Source organism: Chanos chanos, chromosome 12 (assembly GCF_902362185.1).
Source record: "Chanos chanos chromosome 12, fChaCha1.1, whole genome shotgun sequence".
Lineage (NCBI taxonomy): Eukaryota > Metazoa > Chordata > Actinopteri > Gonorynchiformes > Chanidae > Chanos > Chanos chanos.
Genome location: NC_044506.1, coordinates 18,411,951 through 18,438,028, shown reverse-complemented (window position 1 = coordinate 18,438,028; position 26,078 = coordinate 18,411,951). Strand labels below are relative to the sequence as shown.

The 26,078-nt window shown below is 42.6% G+C and overlaps 1 protein-coding gene across 1 annotated transcript in view; it reads left to right on the top strand.

The window, feature by feature from the left end:
* csmd3b (CUB and Sushi multiple domains 3b) overlaps positions 1-26,078 on the top strand; it is a 346,791-nt gene that overhangs the window by 32,055 nt on the left and 288,658 nt on the right. The window contains 1 exon segment of the mRNA XM_030788642.1: positions 14,633-14,855. Coding sequence (XP_030644502.1) covers positions 14,633-14,855 — 223 coding nt within the window.

The following is a 26,078-nucleotide window of genomic DNA, read 5'->3' as shown; positions in this document are numbered from 1 at the left end:
CGTGACGGCAGGGGATCAGTGGTAATTGATGTCTGGAAACACATGGTGTTTAGAGATAAGCCTCGTCTTACTTTTCCTGATCTGCACCTTCACATAATTCAGTGCAATAGTTCTCAATAAAATCCTTCACAAGCCTGTATCAACAAGATTTTCCCCTCCGTCCAACTCTAATGCTTGTAATTCAGTTAATGAGAGACTTGCTGGGCACAGGTGCTGGACCAATGTAAAACAGTGGAGAGACGGAAGGTATTTGAGACTAAGACATGGACAGAGACTCTTCTAGAACACAGTAGAACACCCTGAGTACACATTTGTACCTTAAGACACTTTTATAATCCTCTTAAACTAGTTTGTCATCTTTCAACCATTTGGTTAAGGATTTGTGCAATTTTCGTATCCTGCCATGTATCAGTATGTGTTTGTCAGACACAGTGCTTATGCAGTTTCGCCCTTAAGGCGAAAAGTGGAACTGTCAGTAGCTTGCCTCATGTTATGAAAGCCAATGGTTTTCCGCATGCTAAAGTAGGTTATGTGTCCTCAGCATATAATCAAATCAATAGAAAGGACAGGAAGACGTGACTCTGACAGAATGAGCAACAGGCAGTCATAGAGTCAGTGGAAATCTGGGTAGTGATGGTATTTCTGATTGTGAGTGAGAAGGTTGTCATGTCTGTGCAGCGGGGGGGGGGGGGGGGGGGGCTGTAAGTGTACGTGCTGAACAGCAGAGAGGATTAGCACCATATAGTCAGCTACAAAGCTAATTAGGAAAGCTGTGGAGACACGTCTAAGTGCTTGTAAAACAGCTATGTGTTACACCTGCCTGTTGAGCCTCGTAAATGGAGGAAAGGAAGGGGGGGGGGGGTGTGTGGGGGAGAACAAGGAAAAAAAAAAAACCCCAGAAATTGCTGGAACTACAGGATATCAGTTTTCAAAACTTAGATCCAAAATGGTGGCCACAAAATGTTATACCTTTGCAATTGAGTAAATGTGTGTAAGCGTGTGTGTGTGTGTGTGTGTGTGTGTGTGTGTGTGTGTGTGTGTGTGTATTTTAGCCTAAGGGAGGAACACTGTCTTGGAGATATCAGTTAAAGTGTTGGGGTACATTGTAATGTTATGTGTTCACAGTAGAATGCTTATATTCCAGTTCCAGGCTCTCAGATGTGAGAGTCAGTCCAGCCCTAAGGTCAGTTATGATGTCTCTCTCTCTCTCTCTCTCTCTCTCTCTCTCTCTCTCGTATTTATTCATATATTTATTTATTTATTTATTTATTTTTTCCCCAGGATGAAATAACTCTCCCCTCCTTTTTTATAGTCCCATGGTGTGTCGGTAATTGTCGAAGTTCAAAAGAGTAAGCCCTGCGGCTGTCACCCAAACGCAGGCCTAATGGTGCTTTTAATGCACCCCGTGAAGATGGATTAACCGCTAGCTACATTCACAGGCCTTGTTTACCTCACCACAACTTGGGTTCATCTATCTCTACCAGCAGAGAGGTACAGGCCAATCGAGGAGAAAAAAAAAAAACAACTAAATAACAGGGGGTAAGGCAGATAGAGGCATATCTCTCACCTAAGGGCTCAGGTACTTATCAGTAGTGAAGTAGCAAGGGTATGCTAACAATAGATAGAGCCATGGTCTCCTTCACTTGACTGCCTCACTCTCACATTCCCTTATTGAAAGCTCTTGTGCAAGGCCAATAGGTGGAAGAGACGTTTATGGAGGTTTGGCATAGTGCGTTCAGTGTGACAAAAAAATGTGTGCAGATGCCCTTAAAGAAAGAGTATTAATGACGCAGGGAGCTTAGAAGGTTCTGGAACGCCTGTTAACAAGCCTCTGTTGTGATCAAAAGAGTTGTTTTTTTTTCCCCTTTTCTTTTTTTTTTTGGGACTTTAGCCCAATCACTTTTCTCATTGTGCTCCATTGTGTCTAAACACTTGAAAGAGCCTTCAGTGTGGATTTAGACAAATGACTCGCATACAAAAACAGATCCATTTCTCAGATGGAGGAACTAGCTATGCGTTTTACTCGCTTCCTGTGTAATTTATTTAGGCTATCTCTTGTTTCAGGTGAAAGCATAAAGAATATGATATGAGTTCTGTTAGAGTCACGGCAGCTGAACTGAAGCACTTCACACCTAAGATGTGTGTGTATGTGTGAATGTGTGTGTGTGTGAGAGAGAGAGAGTGAGGGAGGGAGACAGAGAGAAAGGGTGCATGTTAGTGAGAGTGCTGTCGTCGTTTAATGATGTCATGTTATTTGCTGTATGGCCTCGCTCTTTGATCTCAGTTGAGAGTGATGTGATTGTGTGGCATTTCAGCTCTTAAACTCTTTAAATTATATACACTTCGCCTCTGCAGCCCCCAACCCCCCCCCCCCCCCCCCCCCCCCCCCCCCCCCCGCCCCCCCGGCCCTGCCACGCCCCGCCCCATTTAAAAACACTTTAGGTAGACCAAATAGGGGTCCATCTTGCAACACAGCCTACTCAGCCTAAAACCAAAATGAAACTTCCAAACGCAGTCCAAACAAAACTGTTAAGATTCATTCTAATTTTCACCCAGACTGCTTTGACATATAGAAGACAACAGTATTGCTCTACAGGATTAAGCCCTTGCTCCTTAAGGCTCCTGCTATACATCTGTATTGATCTGGTAGTGTCAGTGATATTGTGGGCTAAGTTTTAAACTAACCAGGGGCAAGGCTCAATAACAGCTCTATTGCTTTTACTGGTACTGAATGCTGTGAGGTGTAGTGCTGGGAGCGGGATAGGAACCAGCCTGGGACTGTGCTGTTGATTGGACCTAAGAGAGGATGGATAGATGAATTGGATCTAAACGTGATGGATGCTGTGCCCTCTGGGAAACACAGAAGTGAAAAAAAGACATAGCAATGTTTTGTTCAAACAACACACAGCACCTGTTCCTAAGGCTCCTCACACTTTATATCTGTGTAAAAACACAACCGAACAGACATATATCTAGCTTTGTATCTCTCTCTCTCTCCCTCTCTCTCACACACACATACACACACACACACACACATACACACACACATATATGTAGTTGTTTATACAGTTGGGGATATCCATACACATGCACAAACGTGTGTGTAGTGACTGGGAGGTGTAGATGTGGAGGTGAGAGAGAGGTGAAGAGAAAGAGGAGGAGGTACGGTCAGCTAGACAGCTCTGTTTCTCTGAGTGAGACTGAGAATGTGGTGGTCTAGGTAAAAGAAGGAGACACTGAAATGGAGAGAGACAGGTCTTTCTTGGTTGTCTGAAGTGCACCGGCAGAAAACCTTTATATCTCTTTCTCTTCTTTTTCTGAGAATGGGTTAGATTGGACAGAAGGAGTATTGAAGGTAGAATACAGAAACAATAGGGGATTGCTTTCCCATCACTGCCCCCCCCCCTCTCTGTCTCCCTCTCTCTTTCCCTCTCTCTCTCTCTATTTCTCTCTCTCCCTCTTTCTCTCTCTCTCTCTCTCTCTCTCTCTCTCCCTTACCAAGATGTAACATTGGCAGTAGTGGTGGGTGGGAGGGGGAGCCCAGCACATGCCGGAGGGAGGTGAGAGAGTGTCGTGTCCAGGAGGATAAAGACAGAGAAAAGGAAAAGGAGGTGAGAGGAGGGCCAGACTACAACATGGAGGGCAGAGAGGAATGGACAGATGGAGGTGTGTGTGTGTGTGTGTATGTGTGTGTGTGTGTGTGTGTGTTGGGGGGGGGGGTGCTGGAGAGGTTACAGGACTGACAGTGGAAGAGAGGTAGAAAGAAACAGTAACAAAATAGAGGTGAGGTAGGTCAAGGGCCTGGTTGAGCAGTCTGAGAAAACAGCCCATCCCTGTCTCTCAAGCTTTAATGCAGTGTTAGAAATCACGTTTTTCATATCGAGCCGGCCTTTTCTTCATTTAGCCGGCTTTTCTTCTGCTCACTCGACACAGGGTGTCGTTTTGATCTGCGTGCACAGACGGTGGAATGCAGAAACTCTCTCTCCTCCGAAAAAACGACTTTCTAGTCGTTTGGTAATCGTGCATTCTCAATGACATTCTCCTCCTCCCATTCGAATCCACCCCAATCTGCTTCCGAAATACATCTCGCCCCACGAAACATTTCCCTCCGCTTCTTATGTCTGTCAGTATATTACACTATGATATTAGAGTTCATTCAGAGTTAGAGCTAAACTGGAGAGATTCTTTATAATGGACAGGAATGTAAAGTGACCAACCATGACACAACACATTTGTATAGATAACACTGATTTGGATGTCATGTCATTCAAAATATACACTCATCTGAATTTTGACACTGAATAAACATTATAGCTTTTGACTGGACAGTGTGACTTACTTAGAATGAGAGCTAGGCTGTCATTAATTGGATTGGGCAAAATGGAGATCATTAAAGCCGCTGAGTATTTGGGCCTCTGACATAATCTTGAAGTTAAGTTAATATTTTCTGAGCCCAAATAAAATTTAAGAGCTATCAAGGCTGTCTTGAAAGAATTTAGCTTCTTCATCAAAACGGGATCATGGCACCATTTGCCGAAGGACGCTCTTATATTACCAAAATAACCCTGATCACAAAAGCCAATTAGAACATCAAAGCCTGTTCTTTTGTCTATTCAGATGACAAACTAACTTAATCAATGTCTTAGTAAAGAACTGTTTGATATGATGAATGAGCTGGAGAATGGGTGGATGTTGTTTGTCTCTGACTACTAAATTCTACAGACATGCCCAAATAGCATTCATTAATGTGGATACACACTGTCATCTAAAAAGAGCATTTTCTCTTCATTTTGAGCAAATATCATGATATTAACGCACTTAATTACAATAATTGCAAGTATAATTTTGGGACTGCATTAAAAATACATAATTAGTACTTGGTGAAATATTTGAAAGAACAAAAAAAAAAAGAAAGAAAAAAAAAGAATTTGCTCAGGTTTTCTTTCTCTCTCTCTTTTACTGTAATCAACTCACTCCATCTTAACTTTTAATCTTAATTCTTAACTGACTGGAGAATATGTTCACACTGAGACTGGTTATGAATTTTGTAGATCAGTGAATTCCATGATGTTTTGCATTGTTTCAGGCTATTGTGAGGAATGTTCGTTGAATTATTTATTTATTTGTTTTTAACATGATGTGGTTCAGTCCTGTTCTTTAACCGTTATTCAAAAACTGCATTTGACATGAGCAACAGAGGTCCGTTTGCTTTGATAAACAGACTAAGCATCTTTTTTATTATTTTATACACAACCCTACTGCAATACATTGTGTAATTCCTTGTATAGCTCCTGATGGGAGCATTGAATATACAATGAACAGGCGTCACCTCCGTTCACCTGCCAAGTGTGACGGAGTTGAAATGAGCCTATTTGTGATGGAGCTGATGAGGCAAGTGTCGGAGGGTGATGTGTGTTATACTGTGGCTGGTCTCTTAGGCCGTTAGCAAGGCTCCTCTGCTGGGATAGGCCCTGAGAATTGATTGGCCCTGCCAATACAAGCTGTCACGGAACTGACGGTCTTTAAATGAATCCGCATCACCTGGTGTGTGACACGTACCCGCACACCGGGAGGACGAATTGACGTTTTTTGGTTGACTTATTGGCATATTTCTCATCTTAGGCTGAGCTAGCATGCTTAACTTTGTATAGTCACACCAGCAAATTTTCTTCTCATGTATCATCTGAGCAAGACTAGACTAGGCTAGAGCATGCGTGATGGCCTAAACGTACCATGCTAATAGTGCGGAACAACACGGTTCATTCGTTATCTGCCTATCTGCAGTCAAGCAGGGGGCTGAATTCTGTAGCCACTGCTCTAATTGCTGTGCTATGACAGTGCATTCAGGGCAACACTAGAGTTCAGCTTTTATGGTCAGAAATCCTCTTAAATTTATGGTGGTGTACGTGCTAATGTAAAACAGTTGGGAAAGAAGTATAGGAAATCTCTCTTCTGATGGACAGCCATACCATTTGCTTAATGCGAAATGTCACTTTTTTTTTTTTTTTTTTTTGATGACTGCATCACATCTCATGCTTTAAATGATCAAGACTCATGCACTGCAGCTGGCGTGTCACATTCATGCTTCCAGCGTGCATAAAAGGTGTGAAATTTACACACGCCGCATTGTCCGTGTTGGCATGTTTGCTCATGCGATCTGCGTTCTAACCAAATAATAATCAGTAAAAAAAAAAAAAAAAAAAGGCAGAAAAACAGAGCTCAGTCTAGCATTTCAATATGATGTGACACTCTTCATCGTGTCAGTGCTGTAGCCCCCCCCCCCCCCCCCCCCCCCCCGACCACCACCACCCCCGACTTCCCCCTTGGCATTCTCCGATGGCATAATCCAACTTTGATTGACAGGCTGATTGGCGAGAGCGTCTTGCCTCCATTTTCGGCTCATGCTCACAACATGCTCTCTGAGGCATTCTCTGTCTCTTCCTTTTTCCATTCTCTCTCCCTCTCCCTCTCTCAGACTCACTCCCTCACTTCTCTCTCCCTCTCTCTCTCTATTATGGAGATGACCTTTTCTAGTCCAGGAGCCTGTTTACACTTTATACATGGCATAGGGACTATTTTATCTCATGGTGACATATGCCACAGTGGATTGTGGGCTGGTTTGAGAAGCTTGTGAGTGCTGATGAAAGGGTGTGATGCATAACTAAGTCTTGCCTCACATTAGTGGATCTGGGGAGAGACAGGAGGGACAGGAGGCTTTGGGGAGAACTCAGTCTAAATGTGCAGAGTAGCACAGTTGCATCTAATGCACTTTAAATGTTGTATAGAGGAATCCACACTGTAGCATTGTGGAGGTCATGGAAGTGCTGTCCCGAGACATATGTGATGTGCTCTGTACAGTGTTGCTCTTTGAGTTTTATCTAATGCCTTTTTCTTTTTTTTTCAGTAAAGTACTGAGCTTCTCTCGCCTTTATTTGTTATTTGTTTTGCTTTATAACCCAGATAACATATGCTGAATAAATCTTCACCAGGCTGTTTTGGGAAAAGAAATACTGTGAGTCTTTCTCAGGGAAGGACCCAGTGTCACAGTAGCCGGGATAATACTTATAACGCTCAATACCAATTATGGGGGTTTTTTTGTCATTCTTTTTTATTTTATGAGCCCATTTCTAACTATAACTGTTTTAGCGTAATGTCGATTTGATCCGTTTTGAAAAAAATAAATAGAAACCTTGTCTAAATTACTTACAAACATAATAGTTGAATGGTGTTTTTTTTTTTTTCTTATTTCCCTGTGAAATCCAGTGAAGGTTGGAGAGTGATTCTTTATTAGTAAGACAATATTTCTCGTTCCCTTGGGCTGATTAATGTGATGCGTATGCATGACTTCATCAACGAACCAGACCCACTCTGTACACTCTGTCCCCTAATGGGAAATTAGCAAGCATGGGAAAAAAAAAAAAAAACAGGCCACCGTTAGCACTTACAGTACTCCTTACCTTGACTGAACCGTTCCTGACCGTCACCAGCCTATGAGCACTCTCCTTTCCCTCTCCTCAAACCCCCTGTCCTTTCTGCTCCATTCTGAGGCTGTAACCCTTCAGGCCTGGCCGACCTCTGCCTGACCCGTGTGGTCTCTGTTCCCTTCGGGCCTGCATGGGAGGCGACTGTTACGCTCCAACTCTCGTTGCCTTATCTGGAAACGGCTGAGTGTAAGCGCAGACCCCTGTGGGGATTCCTGGATTTTAATCATTTATAGGTACCACGTTAACGCACAAGGAAACAGTTAAACGAACAACACATAGGGTGACAAAGGAACACCAGAGCCATGTAAAGCTCTGGGGTGTGTGAATTGACATTTTATTTGATGTTGTCTAATGCGTTCTGTCTGGTGTGCTTTGGGAGTAGTAATGTTTCAGTGGTGAAGGAAAAAAAAAAAAAAATCTGTATACAATGTTTCCATCGATACACTGTGCTTTATGATATGTGATGTTGAATGTCAGGGACCATGAAGAGAGAAAGGTCACTATTTGACCTCTGGGCAGCCTTTCAGTTTACACTTGCTACCTACGCTGTGTTGTCAGTACAAACATCTCTTTGGTAATTTATTTAACAGTTTATATTTAGCAGCTCTTTACGATAAATAATATAATAGCGTCTAAACCGCGCAGAATTTGCATAGACCAAAGGCGAAAGCAATGCATGATGGGAATGGATAAGGACCTCCGGCTGTAGGCCATTAATGAATATTACTCATTAACCTCTCGTTTGCTCTAAAATTGCTTCATTTCAGATCAATGCTAAGAGGATCCAGACATATCAGTTACGCGGCGACCTGCCTTTAATGGCTAACTCTGAGTGTACGGCACTGGAAAATAAAGATAGAGAAGTTAAGTTAACCCGTCACGCCCTGGAAGTCAACGGCTGCCACTGCGGACATACATCTCCTGTTCAAACCACCTTCGGCTATTAACCCCCTAAACTGATTTGCATTTTCACGGTAATTGCAGCCTCTCCATGTGCTAATGGCAAAGGACCTAATAAATATGATTTAACGGCCGTGGAGTAACACAGAGCAGCTTTTTCATGTCTATGAAGGGGAAGTCATTCAGTCAAGATACGGTCTGAGGATACTGGGTCAGCTGAAGACTGAGGAGTGGAAAAGAAAGATAAAAAAAAAAAAAAAAGGAAAGCAGAATAAGAAATATGCTTTTAAATCTGGCCCCCTTTTTGTGCCCCCACTTAGAGATGAGCTGACTTTTTTTGTCTTTGGGGAACAGTGTAATTCTGGAAATTCATTACAAGGGAAAATCCCACACTCCTCTCTGAGATCTCATTTATCTGTGGAAAAAGTGTCCCGTTTCCCCCTGTGGTTTTGGGGGAATGGAAAGATATATGCCCATACAAGCCAAGTACACTGACTCCCAAACATCATCACTTTTTCAACGGAAGATGTTGCTTTTTATTGTATAATGTGGGTTGGCACAGCTTTTGAGCATATATAAAGTGGAGATGGAGTTGATGCTGAAGTATAAAGCATAAAATGATTCATCTCTAATATTTATCGCTCAGTTCATCCTTTCTTATTTTTAGCTGTGACATTAAGGTTTCCTTTTTTTTTTTTTTTTTTTTGTTTTCGCACAAATATTTGGAAGGACTGCATTGAAGGCATGCATAAAACTGAACAATGATTCCAAGTATCATCCCTCTCACATTTTTTTCCTTCACTGAAGTTCAGCTGCAGCGTAATACTAAGGCTGGTCGTTTTATAAGCTGGCAGCGGTTCAAAGTGGCTCATCCTGTGGCCCTTGAGCAAATGGAGAAAAAGTGAAAAGACGGAAGCCAGCGGCTCCTGGGCATGTAATTGGGTAGAACGGCACGGGTAACTCAATTTCTCAACCCTACCGCTCAACTCGTGAGAAAGATCAGAACTTGGGGAGAAAACCGATTATAAAGCCAGTCTTCGTCCCGAACGTGGAGACGGCAGGTGGCCCGGGCCTGTTTGAATCGCAGCGGGTAAAGGGGGCGGAGAGAGGCGGCCAGGTGCCAGGGCGAAAACGAGACGCGCACACCTCTGCCAACAGAATGCGGAGGTGGGGAGGAGGTGGTTGTGGTGCCAGCCTGTCTCTTACACTGAGTACCAGGCAAACATACATACAAACACATGTCTACAAAGCACCAGGATCAACAAACAACGGTGTAGGAGAGAGACACGCTGAAAACAAACACGGCTTAGCGTGAGACAAGAGCCATTAAATACTCATTAAAAACCGTTTTCTCGGTACAGACTCGGCTTAGATCGAAAAACCAAAGACCTCGCATCAACTGGATTTAAGAGGGGATTCTAGACCCGCGGTGTGACGTCGTCTGAGACGTCACGTGACCGGAGCGTCGCATCACGTATTCATGGACCGTTGAGTTCATTTTTATCTAAAAATCAATCGTGTCTGCCCTCTCAAAATAATAGTCATAATGATTATTATGATCATTTTTATTTTTTTCTAAGGTAAATCAAAGCCCACATTTCAAATAGCGTTTGACCAAAGTCAAAACACACAAAAGAGGGGTCGTTCCCTCTTCTCTGAAACATGACAGGGAGGTTATGTGAGCATTGTTAGAGAAGTGAAGAGGCGGGGCTGTCTTTTGTCTCTCTCCGTCAGAGCGATAATTAAAAGGGTTTTTCTCTGTGACTTGAGTGTCTGTCTCCAATCCAGATTGATGGGATCTAAAGCGGTTCTCTAATCAACCCCTGCTGAAAAATAAGGCTATATCTATCTCCGCAGAATGGAAAGATCTGTTTTCTTTCTTTCTCAGACTCTTAAGATGTAGAGGCAAAGTGTGTGTGTGGGTGAGAGAGAGAGAGAGAGAGAGAGAGAGGGACTGAGGGGAGGCCTGCAGTGGCGGCTGTGCTGAAGGGCTGTAGAAGTCCTGTAGAAAACAGGCTTGGAGGTGATAAAACATTGATTAAATGGAATATTTCACCACTCAAATGCTGCTTCTCTACACACAAGCAGAATGACAGAGCATCCTAAAGAGAGATAGACGGAGAGAGGGAATGAGAGTCGCAGAGGACGTGTGACAGAGAGAGAGAGAGAGAGAGAGAGAGAACTCAGGCAGGGTCTTGATGGCTTTTGAGGCAGAGAAAGGGGAAAACTTCGCTCTGGGAGCAGGTGAACTGAGAGAATGTGATATAACATCAGTCTAATTCCTGGGTGTTAAAGCCTCATCGTAGTTCAGAGGACAGCAAATGCCAGCCTATAGTTGCATCCCAAACTGTTGTATGCTTATATACACAACTCAGTTTGGTTTGTGTGGGTCGGTGTTTGTCATAAAATAACATTTTCAGTGTGACTCAGTGATCCTGTCAATCCTTGACAAACATACACATTCTCTCTCTTTCTCTCTCTGTCACTCACACACACACACACACACACACACACACGCACACACGCACGCACAAAAGAATCAGACACATGCCAGTGGACCAGACTATGAAGTGGACAAGACTGAATATTTTTATTTTGCATAGATTCACCTGTTCATGTATTCTCTTCTTCTTCTTCTTCTTCTTCCTCTGTTTTTTGTTTAGCGGAGTCTGAGTGCAGCTTGGCAAAGGGTGCATTACTGCCTCTGTCTCGCTTTCTGTCTTACCGTGCTTTTCTTTTCTGCACTTTTCTTTTCCTCCCAGCTCCCAGCGAGACATCTGTGTCTTTCATGACTCTTAGCTCACGCATCTCAGTACTTGAAAATGGTGCAGCACTGGAATATACCAGTGGGGGCAAGTAAGAAAGAAAAACCAGGCCGCCTTCAGTAAGCCATTGATCGTTTCTTATCTGGCAAAGAAGAAAAAAAGGGAGGGGAAAAAAAAAAGAAAAGAAACTTATTAGACTCTTGTGAGTCACTTCCCAACCCTGCCTGATTCACATAACTCCTCACAGTCTTCCCATACCTCCACCACCACTTAATTACCACTTAAGGGGAGTAGGGAGATAAATAGTAAATCTTAATTAGCTTTTAGATTTTTTTTCCCCTTTCCAACGTGTGTGTGTGTGTATCTGAATGTGTGTGTGTGTGTGTGTGTGTGTGTATGAGAAACGAGAGTGTGTAGGCAGTACAGAAGAATCTCAGTATTAATCAAGTTACGAGGGAAACCAGAGCCTCATTTATTCCCGTGGTTGTGTCCCGTGGGTCTTAACACGATCAATAACATTGTCCACCCTTTATTTTTCCCTATTACTAGCACACCTGCCTCCACTGCCCTCTGTTCGTTCCCCTTGTTAACCTGTATTGCACCTTCAGACTATTCTTAGTTCAGTCTGAGCTGTGACTTTTTTTTTTTTTCCTAAGACGCTGTACTAGAGGAGGACATCAATAAAATGATTAGTTTCCCTTACACAGTCTGTGTAGCACTGTGTGCAGTGAAGTACAATGTTACCGCCGTAGACATTCTCACAGGATGCCACATCATGCCTGCAGTGTCTGGTGTCTTTAACATCACTGTGTGATCCTTGTGAGGATATAATGTACATTACATGCATTTAGAGTCAGTGCAGCACTGTACAATGTGCCTGTCTATGCAGCGCTGTGACTGTAGGACTGGTGAAGGTGTTCTGTTGTCCTTATAAGGAACAAAAGACTGAAGCCTGTGAAGTAAACTAAGCTGGCGGTGTGTTGTGGCTGTTAAAAACCCCAGATAGTGGCTTATTTTCATACAACTGCACGCAGCGGTTTATTCCATTTATGCTACAGATTCTTGTAAACACACAAACAATGCTGTTGTCAGAGGTCGCTGTGAGTAGAATACACATGGACAAACATGAAAATAGTTTTGATATGGTTTAAAATCTCTTTTTTGTTTTTTTGTTTTTTTCTTCCACTATTGAACATTTGAAACCAGCGCCAGGATTGCTACCTTCTGAGCTTGATTTGTTGACTAGCATGTTAACTAGCATGGAGTTGTGCACTTGGTTAAGAAGAAGAAGAAGAGGAAGAAGAAGAAGAAACCCTGCTCTCTATTCAAGGCTGTGCAGCCCACTGACAGTACATTTTCAACCATGAGTATCACGACCAGCACAACAATTAGTCTTAAGTTAGTAGTTACAGGTTGTCTCAGATCAAATTACTGCTAGTTCTGCTTCACCCTTAGCACAGTTTCAGCTTGTCCTAACCTTTTGAGCTAAAGGACACATCTTATAGAAGCCTTTCTTATACACTGTGCTTTTGACTAAATGGGATGGTGACTCCCTGGGGTCTTTGTGTGTGTTTGACCATTTTACGTAAAAATTAATTATTTTTGATTCAAATAACAGAAACATCAGAACTAGGAGCACGGTTCAAAAGTTCCCACCGACCAATTCACCCCCTCGCTGGAGACGTCCAGACTCATTAAGGCGCGATGTTGGCGTCAGCACGACTCGATATTCTCGTCTCTCATGCTGCGCTGTCTCTGATCTCTGGTGGCAGCTCTTGGTGCAATTAGTGCCCGGAGTGCGACTGCCCTTCACAGCCAATCAGTGACAGCCAGATGAAGAATGAGGCAAGACAGGCAGCAGACCAAGCCACACCCCCAAAATGTGCATCACTTTCCACATGTTCATTAAGCCTGCATGCAGAGTCTGGGAGGCACTCTCAATATTCTGGGTGAAAATGAGTTCTAGTCCTAGAGTCTAGTTTCAATATGCCGAAATAAAGGATCTTAGAGCATCATTATGATATGGGAACATGATGAAATTGAGTAAAAAACAACATTAAAAAAAAAGTCGATATCGAACACATTAGACATAAACAGTTCATTTTGAGCCGTTGTGAAGAGTTCACATGCCTATCCCTATTCAATCGTTGCTATATTGATTTCTCCAACATTGGTGATAATGTAAACAGGCAACTCGACCAGACTGTGTTTTCTTGGCGAATTAAGCTGTTCAAATTCAGTCATTGTTCTGAAATCACAACCGAAATGAAACCCCATTTTGAGATGGCACCCATCCCATAAATTATCGTTTGATTGTGTTGTTTGCGAAGCAGCAGGAGATCCTAAACAAACGCTTTGCTCGATCTTCACTATTCAAACACAGCTGAGAGAGTCAGACGGAGATGTGCCTTCACTTTTTTGCTTAATTCACCGCACATAATTTATAAGAATCACAGAATCGGTCTGGGCTCGGTTGAAATTGACTCGGTCTGATGAGGGACATGATAAAATAACGTGTTATGATGTCAGAAACATTCTTACTCTACATTATTGATATAGGATATCCATGTGCCTAATGAGAAATTTCAATGAAATTTAGTACAGTCATCAACTAATTGAAGACTGCTTTAATTGTAGCAGCATGGCTTCTTTCACTCAATAGCGCATTGAATTCCGTTGAAAGCTTAAGAAGTGGTTCTCTTTAGAAACTACCCACTGTTTTACAGCGGGCCAACAGAGCAGCAGGAGAATACCCAGCTTCTATCAGACCACACTGGACATCTGGACACATGTGATTCTTTTATCTTACATAAAAGAAAAGAATACAATTTCTGTCCCAAATAGCTTAGCCAACTGTACATTATTTGGTATTTTTCAGGTTAGTAGTAGCATAATCAAAATAAGATCAGCTAGCTGATAATGATGGTCTAGTTTTGGTTACTGGGTTTAATAATGGGTTGAGTGTGGGGTTAGCTGGGCAGTATGGGTGTTGTAGTCTTTGATATGCAGTACCTGTGTACCGTAGAGAGTGGGGAGGGTAAAGCAGCATGAATAGGCACTGAGCTGTGACTAATAGTTTGGGGACTACACGCTGGGAATGACTGTGGCTTCCCACTGCGACTCTGTGCTGGACATGACAGTCATATCTCTGTGGTGCAATACTCAGCGGACGGGAGGGGGAAAAAAAAAAAAAAAAGGAAAAATCTTTATAAATCATAATGCTCCCATACACCATGCATTTGCCCCCCCCCCCCCCCCCCCCCCCAACTGAGAAAATGTCTGCTTTGCTCTATGAATAACTATAATCCATGTTAAGACTCTTTGTGTTTTGATTGCTCATATCCACTAAGTTAAAGAGTTCTGTTAAGTTATTCCCTTTGTGATACACAGATAGCTTTGTAATGCACTGCTCCACAAGGAATAAACTCAAGGTTATTTGGTCACTAATCCATCCTTCTTGGTTTTATTTCTTTTCTTTTCCAGGTTTCATACATACTTGTGGTGGGACATTAAAGGGAAGGAATGGGACCATTGAAAGCCCCGGTTTTCCGTACGGATATCCCAATGGGGCGAACTGTACTTGGGTTATTGTTGCAGAGGAAGGCAACCGCATTCAAATAGTCTTTCAGTCCTTTGCCGTGGAGGAGGAATATGACTTTTTGTCACTGTACGACGGGCATCCTCACCCGACCAACTTCAGGACAAGGTGGGTGCTTTTTTTTCAGCAGAGCGTGGCAGGGTTTTTGGGTATGAAGTAAACTCTAAAGCTCTGTTAAAGCTTCTGCCCTAACTCTATCTCTTTCATGTGGCTGAGTTTTTGGCTCAGAGGATCTCCACTGAAGCTGTTGCTGACTGCATACATTTTTTCCTGACACTGAGTTTTCTTTCTATCTTTCACTCCCCCCCCCCCAACTCCTTTATTCATATTCTGTGTAATGGCTGGAGGGTTTATGTGTGACATTTGAGGGAGAGAAAATTCAGAACAAAATTTGGTTTCATTCCAACGAAGAGTTCATGGTGTTCTGAACTAATATCAGTGATGTGAGAGAAGTCGTAGAGTGGTCGTGCCTTGTAATCTGTGGAGTGTGGATACAGCATAGAGCCACTGTTCTCTGAGCACTTCCAGAGATTGAAATCAGAGCTCTGTGTAATTCCTGTTGTACATGAAAAGCAGATAGCACCGTGGTTGGACCAAATTATACCACCGCCAGCTAGATCGCCCAGGTAATTGAACACAAAAAGAGAGACTTCTCATGCAATACTCTGCTTAAACGCTTTTTTAGTGCATCGTTATGTCCAAATACAGATGTGACATCTTGCATTTGACAGAAAGTAGCTCACTATTTTACTCACACCCTGTGAACTTTGAAATATATATATATATATATATGCCTATGTAAATGTACGCCTATCTCTCTCTCTCTCTCTCTCTATGTGTATATATATATACACACACACATATACATACACACACATATGTGTGTTTGTGTGTGTGTGTGTATATATATATATATATATATATATATATATATATATATATATATATATATATATATAAAAACACATTTCCTCACATCGACAACTGAAATATAGACTTGATACTAAAAGTTCCAATCCACATAGGTCACAAAGACATTTTATGTTTGGAATAAAACTCCTATTTCAGAAATGTGATTATAGGAAACGTAAAGAAAACGCTGAAAAGGCCATTGTATTCTCAGGCTCATTCATTACCTGAATGAATCTCATTAGGAAAACACATGACTACAGACAGAAGTGTACGGCAGACATGGCCTGGGATGGCTGAGTGTGTGAGATTTCTCTGGCCTCACCTGCATGCGCCCATGTGTGTGTCAGCGCTTTGCATCCGTACCAGGACAGAGGTCAGAGGGGGGTCTTGCTGGTGGTCCCTCTCCTGAGACCGGTGGAGGACCAGGTTGCACCGCGTATCCACGGCTGTCTGCCTCCAGCTGCCGAGCCAGGGCATTGAGTCGGCACTGCTTGGCGTCATGTGAAATGGTGACCCGTTCTCACTTCCGCCCAGTCAGCATGAAATTCAACTGGAAAAGCAAATAAAGGCAAACTAATCAAAAACCACAGTATGGTTCAATAAAACACACTGCGGGGAGGGGGTGGGGGGGGGGCATAGGGGTATAATATATGAATATGAATATGTTTCTCTCTTTCAGTTTTTGTCTTCCTGCCCCTCATTCTCCCTTCTACACAGTCTTTCTTTTCTCCCTCTCTTTCTCTCTCTCTCTCTCGTTCTGTCACTATCCCAATCACTCCTTCCGTCACCTCCTTTTTTTTCTTTCCTCAGCAAAGACAGGCCAGGAGTAGTGCCTGGCAAGGGGGAGCGGAAGCACTAAAGAAGGGATGTGCTAAAGGAACTTAATTAAATGGTTGAAGGAGTAAATAATTTAGGACTAAGATTCCACTGTCCCAACAACAGGCTCTTTTTCTCCGCCACGCACACCGGAATTGGCAGAGAAATTACATGTTGCTATTCCGTCCTTCTAAATTATGTGCCGCAATTAGACAATACGCTGGCCCTCACCCTCTCTCTCTCTCTCTCTCTCTCTCTCTGCGCACCGCTGAGGATGGTCCGTCTGTCGAAGAAAAGAAAAAAACAAAATAAATAAATAAATAAATAAAAATATGAATATTTTGCAGTTTTATGGCCAAGCTGGTCCTCTGTGGAGTATGTGGCATTGATAAATGATTATGAATAACTGTTTGGTCAAATCCCCCTAAACAACAAGAGGTGTTTATATTGTGTGAATTTTGGATTAATTGACACGTTCGTTTTAAGAGAGACACTTTTGTAGAAACCTTTGAGTGGTCTGTTGTTAAGTAGGTCGATTTAAGAGTAAAGTGGATGGTGCTTGAGTTATGTATGAAGTCTTTTCTTTGGGAGAGAGGGTGTGTGTGTGTGTGTGTGTGTGTGTGTGTGTGTATGTATGTGAGTGTGAGGGATGGATCTATCTTTATGTCAATGTTTGATTAAGACTCTTTGAGGTGTTATTTGGCCTTGCTTATGATTTTTTCTTTCTTTTTTTTTATATTTAACCATGAATGAATAAGCGATGCTTGATAAATCATTGACAAATTTTGCTAGGGGCAAATAGCTGCACCCATGTCTGCCCCACACGCATATGCTCAGTGCCACTCATTTAACGTTATCATGACTAAACACACCATTGCACACGCACTCTCACACACACACACACACCCATCTGCAGTTGTGCTTAAATACTAAAAGACATGTACACATGAATTAAAAGTAGATCTCAATGAAAGCTAGAGTAACTATAACAAGATGGCAGTTTACCTCTCTCCCTCTCTCAGTCTCTCTCTCTCTCCCCCCTCTCTCGCAGACACACAAGCATACACACCACACACACACCACCACCACCACAACTGCTCCTCTTATTTCTCTCTCTCTCTCTCTCTCTCTCTCTCTCTCTGTCTCTATTTTCTCTGTGCTCTTGCCGGTACAGGACGTGCTGTTGACCATTGACCATGGCTTTTGTTGATGGGAAACATGTTATGGTGTTCTGTTCACATTGACAACAATCATCACAGCTGAGATGTACACACAGTGTACTTTTAGAGATTTACTCGAGCCTAGCTCGCAATGGGAAGCCCTACCATAATGTCACATGATGTTGCATGTGTTAAGTGTGAAAGAGACCCCCCGACATGTGAAAGAGACCCCTGAAGTGAAGCCCAGGTCATAATTGCAGAGCAAACTGCTCCTGTGGAGATGACTAGCATAATTAGCCCAGGCTGTGGGAACATTTGGACGTGAGGACTCACGTGCAGCTACGACACAATGAATCATAACAGCTCGCAAACGCACTCAAACAAACCTGTACTCTTGGCACCATTACCGTTGGCATTAAAGTCATTTTCGCCTCGGTTCTGTGCTTATCGGTCAGATCCTCCCTAGAGGAGGATGACAGAATGGTAGAATATCTGGCAACCGGCTGGAAAGACAAATGAGAAATGTATAAACACTGCACAGTGTGGTCAGAGAGAAATGTGCTTCTTTTCACTTAAACACTTGCCATTGACTTTATTTACATCTCATATGTTCTGTATAGCATATGACATTTGCATGACTTTTTTAATTACATGCGAGCAGAGACGGCCGTTGCTGAGACAGCACGCAGTTGGTGACTTGTGAGTGATGGAGCACAAGGTGTCGAAGCTATAGCTTCCTTCTATCTTTCTTTTTTTTTCTTTCTTTCCTTTCCTTAATATTTGGCCTCTTATCACTATTGACAAAGAAGTGGACAGATGGCTGTTTATGCTTCTGACCTGAACTCGTGCCATTTGTGGCCCAGCATAACTGAAATGTTGCCCGTTTGTCTCTGGTCTCTTAATTACGCCTGCAGCCTGTAAACGCAATAGTCCTCTGACACTCATTGGAAAGAATGTACGTGAGTGTATTGGCTGAAAGCGACGTGAATGCATTTAGGCTGGTGCGTGCGTGTTCCTTTCTCTCCTTTGATGATGCAACTAGTTAAACATGTGATGTATTGTTTCTTTGTTTCTTCTATTTTTTCCCCCTTTTCTTTCTACATTCAGTAGCATCTGTGCTCAGTAGAGACGGAGCAGTGCTTTATGGTCTCTGCCCATGGAGCAGATGTAAACGAGAGGCAGTCTGAGTCGTTGCTGTGCAGCTTTCTCTGCCAAGAGCAAAGCCAATGCAGAGGGGAGGGGAAGGAGAGATAGAGAGAGGTGGGGGGAGCTCTCTCTGGCTTGTGATAGTGACACCCTGTGGTGAGCCTGTGAAGTGCGCCCCGGTCTTTTCATGAAGCAGAGACACGGACAGAATGAGGAGAGAGGATTTTTAGCTCTGTGCTGTGTTGATTAGGATTCTGTTTTCTCTGTCTATCTCTCACTCTCCTTTACTGATTGCAGTTGTCTTAATCATTTTTTTTTTCACCTGTCCATCTTGTGTATGTTTTTTGTTCAATTTCATCTCCCCTGCTCTTTTTCAGACGAGCCACATATAGCTCCTTTCTCTCACAAATATACCCCTCACCCCCACCCTGGCCCCCCTCTCTCTCTCTCTCTCTCTCTCTCTCTCTGCCTGTCTTTCTCTGAGACTGCCTGTAATTATATCATTTCTTTGCACTTCATCTCTCTTTCTCCTTTTACGTAATATCTCTCTCTCCCTCTCTCTCTCTCGCTCTATTTCATATCACATATGGCCTCTCTCTCTCTCTCTCTCTCTCGCTCCCTCTCTCTCTATCTTCATTTGTCTTCCTCTCTTTTTGCATTATTACCTTGAGTTGTGTAAAAATGAGCTGATAAGCTTTCTAGAGTGAGACTTCTTTATGCCTGGTTGATTTGGATGAAGTTCGTCACATGAACATCTGTTGTTGAAGAAGATTGCCAAAAGAATACAGTTGTTGTCATGCCATTGCTAGCCTAAGTTCATTTCCATGTGTACACACACAGAGGTATTGTTTAACCATGCCACTCAACAACACATGCTTGCCAGTTCAGGCCAAGAAAATTAATTTTTCATTCATTTTTCATGTGAAGGCTCATGGTTGCAGATCAGAATTACATCATGGTGTCTGTCAGATCACAGGTTCTTTATCAAATGATCCCTTGGAATCCAATATTTGGAATCCAGATGGCACTACGTTTCATCTGTATCAAGTTCAGCCAATGCGCAGTACAAATGTATGTCTAAGCTACACTGACCGCTTTGAAACAGACACAAGGTCTGGAGCTTACTCTTTAAAACAGATCAAATGTATCTAACTGACTCACTGAAAAAGACACAATGTCTGAATTCCGATAGCAAGGGTCCCTAAGCTATATCCTCTGCTCCCTACACACCGCACAGGGTATAGAATCCAAGGGATCTTCACAGGGAATTTGGACACTAAAACAGTTTCATTTGGAACACCCTGCAACATTATCAACTGCAGACAGCATCAGGGTTGTGCATTGATTACATTTGTTATGTTCCTCAAGACAGCAGTTGGATGTATTTAGCATGCTAATGCAAACAATATTGTTCAAAGTAATTTTGCATGCTGTAGACACTTTTTAAACAAATGTGATGAAACTTCTGTGGACTGTTGGTAATGTATTTTAACTTTTTTTTTATGTATTTGTTAGTTGTTGTTAAACTCCTCATATACTTCAATGCTCTGATCTCTCGTGTGGAATGGTCTCCCTACAGTTAGCATCTCCTAGCTTGTTAGCTAACATACGTTACAACATACATTACTAAACATTTCTAAAGGTTTGAAGGAACAGTGGAGAGCGAAGAATTTTTAGCTTTTTAGAATTTTTAGAATTTTTCACATCAACTGAACGAGCGGTAGAGATGACAAAGGCGACGGATGAGCATGAGACATATCTTGATGACTGCAGCACAAACAGACACAAGTTTGTTAGCTGGCTGTATCAGCTAAAGCTACCTAACTAGGTAGCTTCAAGCTTCCCAGAGAATGTTAAGTCGCATGATCACACACATCACATGTCAGTTGACAGAGAGCATCTCTGGAGGAACAACTTCTGGGGAAGTGATATACCAATGTTCCCTAGCTCCCTGCACAGTGGGCAGTTCCTTTGGAACTGAACACAGAGGCTTCCTACAGAACAGAATATCACTTAACATGGCGATACACCATTCAGAGTCTACTTCGCAGTTCACTAAGAATCAAATAGAATTCAGCCAATGTGTGCAACCGACTCTTTGAGACACATACAATGTATGTAACTGACCCACTGAAAAAGAAATAATGTATCTGACCTACTCCTTAAAACAGATATAATGTATGTGTCTTAAACACAGTTGACCTGAGGCTAATTGTGTTTGGTCAAGATAAGTGAAGACTAACAGGACACCAGTATCCCTTTGAAAAGATTCATCGCAGCCTTAGGTCGACCTTTAATTTCCTTCCTGTATGTCTTTATGTCCTTGGCTCTTAGCATGACATAAATTGGAAATACGTACTTCTTAATCAAAAGATATGTGTATACCTGAAATACCCATATAGCATGTGGAGTGTATGCTATAATAAAGGTAGATAAAAGAAACTCGACAGATCTGCGCGTTTGCACTCGGCAATGTATACGAATTATCACAGCATTGTCACAACTTCTTCTGATGAAAAAAAAAAAAAAAAAAAAGTTTTGATCCCACATCTCGCTATCCATCATATAAAATAAGTTTGGAGCTAGTTTCAGTACGCTGTTGTATTTTTAGGTACATCACTTTCCAGCAATGCTCTTCATCACAAACGAAATGCAGTTACCCGCCATCTCATCGGGAATGTCATTATACTGTAAATTAGCTTGCAAAAGCATTTTAAATGCTGGCTATTTTATGTGTTTAATTCTCTGTCTTGGACAGTGCATTTCAAACTTGGCCGTACAGGAAGTGTTTCAGAAAAAAGAAAAAAAAAAAAAAAAGGCAACCCACCGGCTTCTGCGACACCTCCCACCACGTCGGCACGTGGCGAAGTGGCATAAATCAAGACGGAGCGACGCTGGCAGCGTGTCAGAATAGAAAGTGCTCGGGCAGTTCACTGCTGTACTTGTCCCGATGCCCTTCCCCTAGCTCAAACACCACTGTATTCATCCCAAGTGTGTTCTTCTTGGCCCGGGTTCAATACAACCCTACCATAATCAAATTAATCCTTCAAATCATCCTGTTTCATAAGAGACACTTTCCTAATAAAGACCAAAGTGAGGTTTAAGAAGTCTGATCCCTGTTCACTGTAGACCTTTCTTAATATCTGTGTATTGACAAAGAGCAGTTTGCCAATTACAAGTGACTTATTAACATTTGAAGTGTAACACATGCTTTATACTTGTTTAATTGCTATGTAATAACACATGGGGGAGTGACATGATTCGCAAATTTAATGATGTATGTTTGGCTGAGACGCTTCGAAGCATGTGTGAAGCGTGTGCTGGGATTGCGCCTCGCTAGTGCCGTGCCGTGCCGTGCCGTGTCATGTCTGTTGCTGAGAACAGACCTTTTTTCTCCTTGCTCCGATGACCCAGATTCATTTGCATTACGATTATCTTTTCCACACCTTGGTGTAATCCACTTATCCCTGTTTTGCCAGCAGCTTCCCAATTAGATCCTCAAAGCTCCTTGTTAGAATTTGGTCTTAATAGGTATGAAACCCACCACGGAAGCTCTTTGATGTGAGCAGAAGCAATACTCTGCAGCGCGAAGAAGACTGCCTGCCTGTTTACCCCTCAGGAGATGGAGCCTCATCCTGTGCAGTGCACTGGACTGAGACTACATGGATGATTGTGATAAGGATAACTTCCCCCGCGCACAGGTAAAAGGTGACTCATTGGGACGAGCTGATTATTTTTAGCTCCCCGCTGCCTGGGAAACGGACGCATTCTATTAAATAATGGATATTCCGCCCCGTGCTCCTCCGATACTCCTATGAAATCATTTGGGACTACGGTCATTTTTGGGATGGGAACGTTTTGTTCACTACATGTCCCATGCAGTTTGTTCTTTGTACTGTATTACGATTGTGTTCTCTTAAACAAAAGAGCTCAAGAGAACTGCTCTCATGTGGAGTACTGCTAAAGCTATAGATATTCATAAAGACTGCACTTTTCTCTTCATGTGTCTCCATCATTATGCTAAGTTTTATCGTAGAGACGGTCACCTCTAACAGATTTTAATCGGGGTGTTTTTTGGTCACACAATCGAGTGCTATTTGATCCATTTCACTGGGTTACTATTTGGCACGTATGCTGAGCGTCATTAGGGTTACTTGTGGCCCTTATTCAGAGACACATTCGTAGATGGAGAAAACAGGATGGTGGACCATCTCAATTTGTGTACAATTTGAGTGGTATACTTCTTTTTCTCAGACTGGTTAAAATGGAAACGAAGGAAGGCTCTCTCTCTCTCTCTCTCATTCTCGCCGTCGCTCTCTCTCTTTTTCTCCTCGCCCTGCGCTACGTCTGTTTGTAATTCCTTTGGATGAGCCTTTGGAAGAAAGTGTAATCCCCTGTGGGAGTCATTAGACCTTGTCTAAGCTTGGAGGATCTCCCCTGGGGATGAGTGCGGCGGCGCCTTCCCACAGAATGAACGATAACACCTGCCAGACTCATCAAACCCCAGCCCAGGAGGACCGAGACTTTGAGCCTGCCATGAACCAAACCGGGCCAATCCCTGACCGGAGCCCATCACTGCCCCCAAACCCGGCGTGAGAAAAAACTGAGGTGATGGACAGATGACCTGACATAAAACAGCATTCTCTCCCTCTCCCTCCAGTCCGAGAAAAACCCGCCATGGATAGGCGAGAGCATGCCAGGACGTGACCTTTAACATTAGCACCTAAGGGAATCTTCTAAGGTGTTTCTCCTAGGGGACGTGCGCTAGGTGTTGTTGTGATGCTTGTTGTCAAGTTTACGGTGATGCTTGGATTCACATACATACGTTCCCATGGAAACACATTGTCCAATGGCTCTTACTATGTCATGGATTAAACCGTTCTTCTCGAACCTATCAAAGAGGCAGTGTCTATCTGGGACTCTGCCTTGCTCTCAGAGTCTATGAACTCTGTCCTCGCATCTCTCAGAGGCCACCCATTTTAATGCAATAAAACCTTTTTTTTCCTCTGGGACATGACTGTGATTTTAAAAAGGGTTCCAGCCGTGGTGTAGGATATTTTCTTTCCAGTCATGTCTGTAACGTTGTCACTTGTTCTGTGGCTGCTTTTCCTTTGCCTGCTGCGTAATGTGTGTGAGTCTCCGAGTGTGTCTTGCCAGCGTATTATCATAAACAGACAGATGAATACAGAGCCTTCCTTTTACATCTGCCTCTGAGAAACCTTTTGGATCCGGTTTTAAATGTAAAGCACTTACTATCTGTTTGTTGATACGGGTGATTTTTTCCAGAGGCTTGGTTATAGTTCATGTATGTTTATTTATGTTTGGTCATAACTTGTTGCTAAACTAAATCTTTAGATTGTCCATTATACCACTAGTATATAGACTGATATTTGGCTATGGCAGACATAACGAATGTGTGATCGTTCATACATTCATGCACTAGCTAATTCACCCATACATTTGGCCTTATTCATGGTGTTGTTGTTTTTAATGGATTTCAGAGTCCCTTGCACAGAGAATCTTAATTAGAATTGTAGGTCAACTGCTTATAGAAAAGATCCTCACGTGGCAGCTTTCACAGCAACACAATTTGATCAAACAACCTCCTCATACTGAATAAGACAGAACACGCGGGTTTTCATCATATGTTTTCAGATATGTACAGACCCCTGATGACCATCTGCCTAAGTCATCTGCATATCCTTAACAACCAAGCGATAAGATGTAAAATAAACACCCGTTCCCTCCTTTAGAATCAGTTGAGATTAGTTATTGTACCGGGTGATATCTCTGACTTCACAGACAGTGATTCTAGTTCTGCAGATTGAGCTCCCCTACAGTTAGTCTTCAAATATTCTCAACGAGTGAAAATGCAGTCATCTGTTCGTTTTGAGTTTGAATCCCTCACTTTCTTTATCATCATGCAGAGCTGGTTTTGGGGAGCCTCCTTGGTTGAGGCATATCCTACGTGGTCAGTCATTTATACTTTGTTGCCCTGACAGCAGAAAATGTAACTTGGAGATTAAATTTCAGCCGTGACTTTTATGGTAAGCAAATGGCTCCGGCGTGCTTCTGCACCACTGTAGGCAAGTTATTGAAACTGTAGAAAGTGCATTTTATGCCTTAAGAGAGGTATTTTTATCTTCATGATTAATCTACGGAATATGAAAATTATCTTGCCACTGAAAATGTACTTGCAGTCCTCCATTTCAGTGGAGGACGGTAAGTACATGGTAGTAGATTAGATTAGATTAACTGTCTAATTACCAGTGTATAATGGAAAACGTTCTTATCCTCTGGGGGGGGGGGGGGGGGTTTGGGGGGGGGGGGGGGGGACGAGTCAAACTGGTAAAAGTGTCAAAACTGTAAAAAAAAAACAACAACAATATAATGATAATAATAATAACAATAATAATAATAATAATAATAGTAATAAGTTAAAAGGCTGAAGTATGGGGGAATTGTTGTACATAATATTTTGAACTGCACTTTTTGGGGAAAAAACTGTGTTTGTATTGAAAATGTAACAGGTTTTGTATTGAGAATATGGTCCAAGCTGCCACCGGCCATAGATGCTATAGAGCCATTGCTGGATTTGGTAGAACGCGACTGGATCCATATATCAGATGCTCTCGGTGGAATATGTGCTACGCATACCAGGATTACTAGAATATTGCAATGGCTATTAGTGCCATTGGGACTACAGTACGGACAAAGACTCCATATTTCACATTATGAGTCCTGGTTCCACGGGAGCAGAAGACTTCACACGCTACATGTAATCTAAATTAAGAGACGCTCCGCTACGCCAGTCAGATCCGCCGCGTCAGCAGAGTGTGCTTAGCGCCCCTTCACTCTCTCTGAGAACATCAGTCAAAACACCATGACTGCTAGTTAATGCCTCTCTTCCGTCAAAGCACTAATGAACAACAAGAAAAACAAGAGCATAACAATCCGAACAGCTCTGAGACAAAATCATTACAACTTGGCCCCAGTGGGACCCGGGGTGGGAACGTGTGTGTGTGTGTATTTGGGGGGGGGGACTCCATTTCCTCTGTCTCTTTCTTTTTCGTCCCTTGCGTTTCTCATATGTTTCCTAATGCTACCACACTGAAAACTACTTCCTGTGGAATTCTGCCTGCATCAGAGACTCACTTGCCTTGATGAGGATGATGTGTATGAAAGAAAACTGATAAAAATACATGTATACATACATACATACATACACACATATATACGTAACATAAAAGACATTCTTCACATTTTCTAGAGTGAATACCTCAGTTTCTCTTCTCCT